The sequence below is a fragment of the Ascidiella aspersa genome, chromosome 3, assembly GCF_963924565.1.
Source record: "Ascidiella aspersa chromosome 3, kaAscAspe10.2, whole genome shotgun sequence".
NCBI classification, from domain to species: domain Eukaryota; kingdom Metazoa; phylum Chordata; class Ascidiacea; order Phlebobranchia; family Ascidiidae; genus Ascidiella; species Ascidiella aspersa.
Genome location: NC_139449.1, coordinates 25473236 through 25486021, shown reverse-complemented (window position 1 = coordinate 25486021; position 12786 = coordinate 25473236). Strand labels below are relative to the sequence as shown.

Below are 12786 nucleotides of genomic sequence, written 5' to 3'. Positions count from 1 at the left end.
AACCCTGGGCTAAGGAATGTAGAGAAGCCGTTTCGCATTGGTTAGTTAAAGAAAACGGAACCAGAATATTCAGAACTTGAATACATACCCTTGGATTTACCCCCTAAAACGAGGAAATTTACCCCCTGGGGTAAATTTACCCCAGGTTAAGAAATTCTGGGTTAGAGGTTGACCCAATTCTCAGGAGATGGACTCGACAGGGTCAGGTAATTTGGCTGTAGGCGGACTCATGACTCGGTGTTCTATTCTCGATCGAAGTCCAACTCGGTATAGTATTACTCTTTACCAATAGAAATAAAACCAGGTATTCAACCACACCCCTTACAACATCCACTCTATTGCACAACGGTAAACTTGTTGATAAGTGTGTTTAAAGAAATATACCTAGCTCTTTAATTTAACATTGAAATAGAAGCATTTTAAGAACGCACGAGAGCGGTGTCTTTTTTGCGTCGACAGTTGTAACAAAAAATGCATACGACACACTAGTCACTTTATCTGAACTGGAACCTTTTATTATATACACGAGGGATGTCCGATACTTATTGCATTTTAATCCGATTCAAGCCCCCATATTACGGACAAAAAATATTGCCATTACAATGCTTAAACAAGAAAAATAGATGGCATCGAAACGTTCAAAGGCAATATTTTCTGATTTATGAGGCCAAAATTTGCATTAGTAAGAAAAGCAGTAAGAGTGTTAACAATTTATTAATTGTGAAATAATTTATTATTTAAAGCAAAATATCTGCATGCATCGCAAATCGTGGCTAAAATTACTATATTAATTTGGTATTGGTCACTGATGATGGCATTAGAAATTGCCGAAACGTTTGAAAATAAAGCATGTCGCTTTTAACGTCTATTTGGGCCGTTATTTTCACCATTCAATTTGGTATCGGATTGTTATTTTAATTTAGCATTGGGTCGGTTATGTGACAACCCTAAGCTTCGATTTCTGTATATGCAGCCTATTTTAGTTACATGGATGAGTTGAATACAGGGATGGGGAGTCGGAGATGGAATCGGGACTTGGCAGATTCAATTAACTTTCCCTGGAGTCAGACTCGAGATTTTATGGGAGTCGGACTATTGTTGTTTTATTTCGATTCCGCAGTCCATACCTTCAATTGACCTTAACACCAGCGTTGTAAACAATTCATTTTGAAATGATCTTTTGCCGAAATAACAAGTTAAGTCCAAGTCCAAGTCATCAGTTAAGTTACCAAGTGCAAAATGTGTCTTTTAGACTTCTTGACTTATATAGGCTCGACTTGCTTGCACGAAAATCTTTTGGCCGGATGATTTCAGGAAGTCACTCGGTTATTATACAAAGGGGCTACATAATAGATATCCACCCTTGTATATTAAAGAGTTTAGTTGCTTGATCGGGCTGACGATCTCTTAAATGAAATTGTAAGTACGGACGGGATTCAGTGAAGTTTGTGGACCAACTTCCACTGAGCCTGCAAGGGTCACTCGGTCGGAGCGACAATACTGGTAGGGCCTGTATGGAGATCGCAGGAGACAATCCAGACAGGCCGCTGGACAATAGCCGACATAGATCATACATAGTTCAGGGGTGAAAGCCCTATTCCCCCAATTAGAAATCAACTTAAACCTATAAAATTTTAGAGCATTAAACTGGCTGTTATAAGATCATGTTATTGTAAAACTAAGCTTTTAAGTTATTTTGGGTGATTCAAGCAGTCCATATCAGTGCTCTTCAACCGATGTGCACGGTGTACCCTATAGGGTGCACCAAAATATGCATGAGGTGTGTACCAGTTCGAAAAGGTATACAAGGGTACATCACAAACTTTTAATAAATCATTAATATTTGACATTTTTAATGACAAAACAGTCATTAAATAGTCTCTTTTCTATTTTCTCCTCAAGTTTGTTTGAATGCTGTTTTATGACATGCAATAGTACTCGCAAGCAGCCATTAATTATTTTAAAACTCTCACCGACAGTGTGTAAAACTTCGGCAGCTCCGCTCGGTTTAATTGACATGATTGTATTGATATGCATAATGATTTTTCCTATCGCTTTTTTTAACATCAGTTTAACTTTCAATTAAACAGGGTGCATGACTTCTTTAGAACAACTTTAAGGGTTCACCAAACCAAAAAAGGTTGAAGAGCACTGCCCTACACCATTTACGTCTAATTTACATTAGTTGTTTATTTGTAAACATTGAATGTGCATGAACGACTGGCACGAAGATAAACGAAACAATCTGACAAATTGGGTTCGGTGCGTTGTTATTTACGGACCCGTGTTCAAGAACTTTGTCGAGGACAAGTGCAACGAACATTTTCCGCACGGCCGACCAATGAACCTGTCCACCCTGGGATACCTAACGCATATGTGCGGCAGCATTCCTATGCTATGGATGCTTGATTTTGCTCGCGTTTGGTGAGCCTAAAATGACTTATGGCAACGAACAGTCTTTATATGCCTGTAGGCTATTAACAACTGTAGGCTATTAACATTGTGTGAAGTTAATGCTGTTAATGCTGCTTTCTCCTTAATACTGTTAATGCTGCTTTCTCCTGAAAGAGCATCCTTCTGTAAGGCTTGCCCTTCCTCCAGTTGGTTGACATAAAACAGTTGAACATCCGACACACAATACCACAGTGTGCGCGTGACTAAACACGGTTGTGATTTTGTAACAACCTGGACATTTCACGTCCATAAAATATGAGTTTGGTGGTTGAACCAAGCGCTTCTTTTTGTGCCTTCTGTGTTCTTCATCTGCTGAAGGGTGAAGTAAATCTTTGGCCAACGGCATATTACCTTGATAAATGTATTGCACACACTGTAAGAATGAACGAGATAAAGCCAATCTTTGTCAATTTTGTGTTTTGTTCAAACGTGTAAGCATGTCACCCGAGTGTCATTAAAACCTGCAACAGGATGGAGTAAGCGATAAACAGCCAGTCAGTGCCGAACTGCGCATAGCTTTTGCAGAATTAAATGGCCACTGCAACGATCGTTCATACTCGACTTTTTTTGTCAAACCGTGGGCAATCGCCTTTTGGCCATCGGTGCGTATTTAAATTTATTACTCTAAAACGAGCTTGCTTGACCGAGCGATGGCTTCCGGTAGCGTCGCGTGACAACTACAAGAGCGTTTCTAAAGCAAAACGATTCGCCTATCTACTGCAGGCAAACGCAGCTGCAAATTTTCTGCACTTATATATTGTAGCATTGAAGATGTGAGACGTTGAAGAGTTAAATTTGTTATAATAAATATTTTTTTATTACACAATTTGAAAAGCTTTGTTTAGATAGTTTTGTAAGCGTAGCTTATCGTTTGATTTCAGCATTGCAGTTTCATTTTCTAGAATGTATAAATTTTATCATTCGCATAAATAAAGCTCTGGAAAGAATGAAGATATTTTTGGTTGTTATCATAATGCTTTCCGCGGTTGCCATGTCGTACGGAAAAAAGCAACATCCTAGACCGGAGGATATCGAGGAGCTTGACCAATGCGGCAAAAGTTGCTACACCTTGGAAAATTGTGGGAACATGGTGAATTGTCTGCGCACATGTTTATTTTCTACAGGTAGGGTAAGACTACTATTGAAGTGGAGTTGTATCGACAACCTATTGACATGAGTTTAAATATACAATATAAACGAATTATTTAGACTCACACAGGGTAACTACAACATTAGCTATTTATTTGTTTATATAAATATACCGCGCATAACATTCTGAGATGAAATCCAGCAGTTTAGACTCTCTGGTGTTTTTTATTGATGAGAGATATTTATCGTTATAGGAGGGGGGTCCCACTTTGGAGAACATTTGGAATTGATATTCATCTATTTAAGCCTTGTGGTAATTGTTTATCGTGATTGTTTGCGATAATTGTGCAAAAATCGTTACGACCCTTATTTATAAACTTTGAAATGTAGAAATCGCTGCTTACTATGCTATGACGTCTACACCTTAATATCGCTCAATTGTCGGTAGATCGACCTGGCACACATGATATGCATCCCTTTGTTATTATCTGACATCCTGAATATATTATTGCAACCTATGGTAGGTTTTTTAAGGTACGCATTTTGTTTCTGCAGATAAAATTAGTAGAGCGACCTGTCTTATCAATTGCCTGCACCAACCTGCATACCTGGCCGAGCAATGCAGCTCGTGTGTATCGCGCTGCCAACCTGTCATTGCCGAATGCATTGATAAAAAATGCTCAAATCCCTGTGCATTGAAAGGCAGCCGATTTAGTCTCAACTCCCTCCGATCAAACCATTTTTGTGCAAAGTGCGCTTTCAAAAAATGTTTCACCGTCATATTTCGCGCGATGGGCGGGGCAGTTTTACGGGGTGGTTAATGCTGTCACAAAACATAATTCGTTGTATTATTATCCATATGCGATATATCTTTACCATAAAACGTCTTAATTTCAATACGCTATACAGAAGGGCAGCCTAATTTGGTATTGCATATACAATGTGTCTATCATCTGTTCCTTTTATCTAACATGTTATGAAATTTTCGGCATATACGCAAGTCTGATGGTTAAATTTGTTGTTTTACTCTCATGTTTTGACTGGAACGTATTTTACCCAAGTTTCAGTCAAACTCCTTCACGCCATTATGTGAAAAAGACACCGTAATGTCATGTTTAATAAATCTATGTTGTACGTTCGTATGTTTTCAAAGAAATAAATCACACATTTACCCTTGACCTCCTTTAGGGAAGTTTTGATTGGACTATACGCTGTCGTTTCGTGACTAGCCGATCATTTAAAACGCTCATAGAAACAAATACTCTGATATAAACCCTTGGTGCCAGCACCGAATTAACCTAAACACATAACTGTTCGGCCACTTTAATGCTCAGTGTTGTATCCCGAAGACTATGGTTCGACGAACTTAACTGTTAACAGTTTCTTTCGCATGCTAACCTTTAAAGACATGTGTACAGTTATAACTTTGAACGCAACTAAGTTTGATCTAATAGATTAAGTGTTAATGTAGGCACCTAACAGTAGTATAGGCTGATTCCAAATCAAAGTGTTTTTCAATTAAAGTTGCATGTGGTTTTATCACCCCATGCATTCAACAACAAACGTTGGATGGAGAAGTACAAGGATTAAAGTACAAAGTTTAATAATTTTATTTCGTATTATTAAGTAAAATATATATGATTAGATTGTTAAAGTAACTATGATTAGCAGAAATTCAAGATTGTCACCTTAAATTAGATGTTGTGCGAATCTCCATAATAAAGTAATTTTATCTTGCTTTACAAGTAAAATGTATAGAATAAAACTTTAAATTCAATCGGTATCTTTTAATAGGTCAAGTGTAGTGCAGGCGTTAAATATTAGTAACAACAAACACCTGAGGCTGGATCTCCACGTGAGGTCTGGGTCTACGCAAGATAATACCATATGCCCCCGTAAGCAATGTACATCGACGATATTTTTTCTTACAAGATTACGATTTTTTTTCGTTGTACCTAAAACTGTCCACTAAACCTGAGTTAAAACGAAGTTGAATGTTAATTTTGAAAGCTTAACCAAAAATAGCCGAAACATGTATTTTGCTTTACAGTTGAATGCAATTTTAAAAGGTTTAAAAAAGCTATTGGAAGAACTAGGATGTAGCCCGAAAACGAATGCTAAAGCCAAATAGGTTAAATAGAGAGACATCACTTAAATAAAGATCGTTTGACCCGCAATTGTATCAACATCAGTTAATGTTTCATCAGTTGTTTTATCATATACTTCTGGTGATAATACAGGTTCGTATCGAACTGTATTTACAGGGATAATGTCGTTTTATTAAAGCTATTTGGCATTAACAGGCATTTTCAAGTTGAATTACTTTAAAAAATGAAATATTCTGATCCCTGCATTTCTTAATGTGCAGAGTCGTACATCGTGCGCTCGCAAATGGAAGTCTGCGAACAATGCATAATACCCAAGAGAAGGGCGAACCGCTGCGCAATGGAGCATTGCCACGTCCAGTGCGACCGAGGCATATCAAACGAAATTTATCATGGAAGCCATGCATATGTAAAACCTGACTGTTTTGCCTAAGCGTGTACAACAGTCAGCAGTGTTTGTGTGTAACTATCTGTCTGCACAGACTTGCAATAGACGACGGCAAGTAAAACTAACAAATAGGATTAGATAAACGATGTAACGTTTTCGTAGTATTTTTCTATTATTCGTCTTTCATTCGCATATCTCATCCAATCGAAGTTAACATATCAGTTATCAATAACATATTTGGAACATTTAAATAATAACTCGTAACCTATGTAATTCCATTACCGTTATTAAAAACCCAATAAAATGTATTTTATTTAACACTTACGATTATTTCTATAACCGAACTAAACATTACCGATAGGAATAGATAGATAGATTTTATTTTTTGGGGAAACGAAACAACTAAAACTCAGTACGAAGTAACAAAGAAAAAATACAGTTGTTTGTTCCAGGATGCAGTGAAAGACCGTAAGGTACATCGAGTCAACTCCCAGTCGGAAATTTTTCCCCGTTTATCCCCGGGCCATCACGGAAAATATTTATATCCGGCTAAAGGTATATAACCCTGACAATAATCGGTGATATATGACGTATTTTTCTGGGTTATTTCTGTCGAAGCTTCATAATCATCGGCGCTTCCCAGAATTTTGGTGATAAATGTGGTTTTCGTAACTTATTCGGCGATTACCATATTTTCTGGGAAAAATCGAACCTAACCACAAAGTTGTTTTTTTTTTACTTTGTAGACTCGCCTATTTTAACAGTTTCTTTGCTAAACCAAAATTTTAACCTATATCATACACATATGTAATAATGTTTTGGGGGTTACTATTTTTACTTGGGTATAAGTTAGCTGTTATAATATTTATAGTTTTCTTGTTTAGGCAACATATTTAGCAAAGTTAAGAAGGTATATTTAGATATGCTGAAAAAAAAGATGTTAATTGATAAAATTTATTACATTAGTAAAGGTTAAGTTGCCTGAACACAAATCTTTTGGAAAAGTACTATTCGTACCAACGCTATACACATGGTTTCCTACTGAAGGCAACAATACTGGCTAGGTTACCCGCTGATTCAACTTCGCGCCGCCTTTCCCCGCTCTGTGCTTGCAATTTATTATATTGCGTTTTTTTTTTATTTACAAACGGCGCGCATATTTTTGAACTCCAGACGTCCGATTGGCCGATATACGGATGACATCACAATCGAGTTTGAACGTTTATTGTTAAGACAATTGAAATCACAAATCAGTTGAAAGCTATAGGGCAGCTGAGTGTTAGACTTTTTCGTCAGTTGTTGTTTTCTTTTTTTACCTGCCCTAAAATTTTTACCTTAGCCCTAAAGATCAGGTTAGCTATCAAATATATGTTTAGGATAGTGTAGGCTAAGCTATATTTGAAGTTTTATATCAGAATAAAAAAATAAATTCATTGAATAAAATAACTTTTAGCAAGAACTAAATTTGTATCTAAACAAAGTAGGAAACAAGCTCCATTTTTACATCTGTTGACAAGTTTATTTCTGTGGCAGGTGCACATCCCAGATTTTTTACGCAATCTAAAGTCACATCTAAATATTTGTATTAAGTGAGCATAAAATCCTGACTAAATACCTGGAAATCTTAAAAAAACTAAAGATATCGACATAAAGTGCCAATAAATGCCAACACCAACATGGCCTCTGGGATTAAAAGCTGATAGATGTTAAAGATTTTCCTAATTGGGGCGGCTGCTTATCAAAATTTGCAGGTAAGTTAGTTAAATATCATACTGTATAAGGTGCATGTGATTTTTATTTATTATTTCATATGTTGGGCTCTAATGTTTTGCCAATAGTTTTTTTTTTAATTGTGTAAACAAATTATGAGTATTTTTGACTGATTTTAACTTGAAATAATTTTGCTTGTCAACAAATAATAATCGTCCTACTTATTAGTTACAAGCTAATTTTTTAGGCGTTCTCCTGTTCATAGGTCACAAAGACCAAACTGCATCTGTTATCGACTACAAGGTGCAATAGACTGGGATGGTGGCAGAGGTGCAAGAAGACAAGCCAATTCCATTGCTTATAAAGAAAGCACAAAACCTGTGATGACCACTCCCTGCGAATCACAAGTCCGATATAGCTGAACCTGTGTTGACTGACTCATTTTCAGAATCTATATTTCTGACAGTGAATAAATCATACAAATGGAACCTTCAGACAATTATTGATGTCTTTTTAAACTGCAGTTTGTTATTGCCTTGTACAGTTTCTATTTCTGTGTTTCTTTTTGTTTCTTTCCATATTTTTAACGTGCATGAATAAAAGCTCAATGTAAATTTACCCATGGTGTTTTGCAGATTTATAGTCGTAATTTGACAGGATGCCCAACCATATTTATACCTTATGGCCATGACTGGGCCATGTACCTGCCGGTGTTGAATTTCCGTGCTTACATAACCGATTTATCACTGAACATATGTAGTTGGCCCTTGCAAGGCGAGGGGATAAAACAGGCATGGCACATGGATAATTTTCCGACTGGGCTGCACCCTGTTTGTACAAATGTTCATTAAAAAAACAAAACATATAACGAACACACATGTAAGTGATACATTGGAAACACAAGAAATATAAGATAACAAACGAAAAGTCAAAAACGACAACGCAAGTTTACTGCCGGAAATAACATGATACATATTTACAGCCTAAATAAAAATATTACAATTACTACATTGTATATCATTTTACTGATCTCAAGTTTTCTAAAGCAAAGCGAGCGTTAAGTATGATTGAAAGCTGTTGGCCAGGCTGTGAATCTATGCGATAAGTAGCAGGCTTCTAATGTATTAAAACGATGCCGCCTTTGTAAGTCGACTACCAAGCCAATACTTACAAATCCAGAAAACATATGAACAGTAGAATGACGGGCTTGGAAGAACATCGTTTTATCACAATGTGTCGTGGATGTAGATCGTCTTGTTTGTCGTCTTTGGGCATAGCTACAAAACCTTCGACATTAGCCCTAGGAGAAACATTTCGACCGAAGGCTTTCTCCTGTCGCCAACGCATAGGGATCATGTTTGCTTTTCGTCAATATTTACGACCGACTCTCGCAAAAGCCAAAACAGCATCGCGTGGGGTCATTCGGCGATCGAGAACGCGCAAGCGGCTCCTATAAACATCTTGTGATTGGTGAAACGTGCTGAGTCGACATAAAAAAGCAACGCGTTTAAATCAGTTGCGGCGACAGCGCTAGCTGCAGATCAGATAGCAAGGTTCCAGACCTTCAGACGCAGCTGCCTCACGGGTCGACCCATTAATGGTTTTTATTACGTTTAGATTGCGGATACGACGAAGGACAAACAAGAGACTTGCGCCTTTCGTTAGACCGTTTCCTTTTTTGTTTTACATCTATGCAATAAAAGGTTCAGAAATGTTGAAATTGGACAGCAGAGTTGAATGTTGCGTTCGTTGCTTGATATTTTCGTTGCCAGAAAATAGCTAGAAATACGATTTCATTATATTTGGTTATACCAATAAAAGTTGATCCAAAACTATTTTAAAACTGTAGAAGCCATTGAAGTGTTGTGCTATCAAATAAAAAAATATTAGCGCTTGGTTAAAGAATCGCGAAATTTTATACCTTGTTGTAAATTTTCATAAGTTAAACTGAAACTAATCCGGTTGTTTTTAACGTTTAAAATAATTTAATACCACAATGACAAAATTCACCTGTTAGAAACTGGGTCAGCCACTCTTGTCTCGACGGCCAGTTTCCCATTTTTAGCAAAACGAGACGGCAACGAAACCCGACGCCGAATCGAGCGTGTAAAAGCGATCTCGTGATATCACAAAAGCGCTTAGGTTTTGTTGTAGTGTGTGTTTAGAACGTAACTGAGTCACCAATCCTTCTGTTTATCAGAATATTGTGCCTGTCTGCTTTAGCTGTTAAGGTTTTGTTACGTTTAAACGATAATGTTCATCAACGAACTGTATGATGTATGATAAAACTTAATCTGACCACTGTCTTTTGCAGATATTACCTTAGTCTCCTACTTTTGAAAAACCTATTTGTCGAAAATGGCCAAGTTTTTAATAGCTGTGCTTTGCTGCGTACTGCTGGTGGCCGCTTTGGGAGAGGGACACAAACACAAAAAGCATAAGGCCAGCAAGATGGAACGCGTCGAGGACAGAATGGCCCGGAAGGAGGCCAAGACCCGTTTGGCGCCTTTGAAGTGTACGACAGTATGTCCAGCATGCGAAGCTCAACTCACATGCAGACAAAACTGCAAATGCCGATCAAGTAAGTGATTTTGTTACTTCCGTAGTATAGTTTTCCTCCGGTGTTTAATATGGCAAATCTTTAAAATAAACACAATTCTTAAAACTAACTTAAATCTTGAAAGCCCAATGTATTCCTTGGCTTGTGTTAGCCTGCAGGCATGGGTAATTGTTTCCCAGTTTAAACCAAAAGCTTCACTTTTTTTGTTCGGTTTACAATCGTTAAGTAAAACATTGTACTTGATATACTTGAAAAACAATGAACGTACTCTGTTAATTGTCACACTGCACCTATATACTTTAACAGAGGCCAACCGAAAGTTATGCAAAAAGGATTGCAAAGTGAACCAATGCCGAAACGACGATTGTCAGACTTGCAAGGAAACCTGTCGGGGAAAAAAGTTGGCCTGCATGAATACCCACTGCAGTTCCTTCTGTCCATCGGAGCTTCGAAGAAAGGCCCTTAAAGTTCCCGCATGTGCAACTTGCATGCTTGAGCACTGCCGTCCTGTCGCATCTGGGGGCAACTAAAAGGTTCCAATTTCAGGCTACCACAGTCGGCGAGCCACTCTTGTGTATATCAAAACGATCATTGTAATTATGTGTTTTACGTATGCTTGATAAAAATGCGTTTCGGCGATGGTTCTCTTGTCTAATGTTTGCTGCATGTAGACATTTTGTTTTAGCATTGCTTTTATCGATTTTTATTGATTTTATTCTTTAGAAGTCCGAGACGTTGTAATACTACTGTAATGAACAGTTAAACGCTTTCGGTAAAAATTTACACGGGTTCCATTTGAGTTGTACTAACACCCCAGTTCACCAGTAGAGCTGGTTTTGACGAACACTGAACCTGAAACCCGAAAAATTGTTTGGTTTGCCTTAATCAAAATCGCTCGTAAAGCCATCTAATTCTTGTTTATAACAGTGATTGTTTGACTGTCGTTGGGAATTTATTTTTATGCTTTAAAAAAATAGTGTCAGTGTGTATATTTTGCGTAGTTCTTTATCGTGTGTCGTACAGTTCTAAAATGGCAAAAGTGAATTAAAATAATCCATTCCATTTTGTCGCCTTATTTTTTTATGTAGTAAAATGCCTCATTTGATACGGGAAATCTTTTATGCATAATGTCATTTTTAATTATACCATTGTACCACCGAAGACCCGTTTTGCGACATTCATTAATATCTGTATGTAACAACATTTCTACTCAATGCACTTCTCTGTACTAAATTGCCCTACTTTATTTCTGGGAAAAAAACGTTGAGGAAAACAACAAGATAATAAAACATACATAAATACTGTTATAAAAACCTTCTTAATCTATTAGGATCGCTAAAGTGTTACTTTAAAATAATATACGGGGCAAATAAGTTCGTATTGTTTTGTTCAAGTTACTTACATTGCAATAAAACACAGTTCGGAATAAGACCTAAACAACCCAACCCCACCACTAACGTCATTGTTAACTCCACTAATACTAAATTATGTGTAATGAACCAAAACTTTTGTAGGGCGAGGGTCGCGATAATAAATTTTGGAGTTTAGAAAACTTGAAAGGGGGTGTTGATAACAAAAAGGTTGGAAACCACGGATTTAAAGTAAGGATTCTCGACACTTTTAGCTTCCAAAGAGCTAATAAAATAAAAAAAAGTCTTGCGGCAAACCAATGAACAACAATATCATAACTTGGCCCTTAATACACGGAAAGCGATAGAGATAAATAGTGTGTTTCAAGTCTTACGTACTGGTAAGTATGTCATTTTGCAATATTATAGGTTGTTTTCCAGAAATTGACGTTTAGCGGAGAACTACTGGCTAAAAGTTTAGACGACAACAACGTGGTAGCCAACCTTTTTCTTGCCGCAGGTCAAACCCAAACTGAGAACAATCTCCGCCGAGCAGTACAAACTGACAATTTGTTGTTAAAACGTCCAGTTTTTTATACATTTATAATTAAAAGGGCTGTTATTGAGGATGAGGCCTAGGATAGGCATCATCATGATAAAGGTGTAATACAATTACTTAAACGCGAAATCGTTCATCTAGTTTCTATAGAGCAGGGGTTCTTAAACTTTTTTTATCGCGGACCCCTAAAATTTTTTTTTGCTTTGCATGGACCCCGGTAGACAAGAAATGCTCAAAAATGACGTCATAAATTGACGTCACAATACAAATAGACTTCATGACTCTGTTATTTCGGTCCGAAAAATGTGAAAGTTAAATGGAGTCTAACTATACATTCACTGCAAAACCATTTAATTTTGAATTAAAGTGTTTTCTTTCAAAAATTCATTACTTTAAGTATACACTAGTTTTTTAATTAGGCCTTCGTGGACCCCCTAATATCAGTTCACGGACCCCCAAGGGGTCCATGGACCCCAGTTTAAGAACCCCTGCTATAGAGTATTTATATCCTATCGGACCGTTTACCATTCGATGTGGTGTCTAAATTTAATGCGAAGCGCAATAAAATGAAT

The 12786-nt window shown here is 37.1% G+C and overlaps 2 protein-coding genes across 2 annotated transcripts; one reads left to right on the top strand and one right to left on the bottom strand.

Annotated features, from left to right (window-relative positions):
- Positions 1 to 2545: 2545 nt before the first annotated feature.
- LOC146161120 (small ribosomal subunit protein eS27) lies at positions 2546 to 2800 on the bottom strand. The gene has a single exon (XM_083385898.1). It carries the CDS (start codon positions 2798 to 2800, stop codon positions 2546 to 2548), a length of 255 nt encoding a protein of 84 aa, XP_083242024.1.
- Positions 2801 to 9327: 6527 nt separating this feature from the next.
- Positions 9328 to 11368, top strand: LOC146161119 (uncharacterized). The gene is made up of 2 exons (XM_083384379.1): positions 9328 to 10327; positions 10613 to 11368. The coding sequence occupies exons 1-2, from the start codon at positions 10105 to 10107 to the stop codon at positions 10834 to 10836; spliced, it is 447 nt and encodes a 148-aa protein (XP_083240505.1). The 5' UTR covers positions 9328 to 10104; the 3' UTR covers positions 10837 to 11368.
- The last annotated feature ends 1418 nt before the right edge of the window (positions 11369 to 12786 follow it).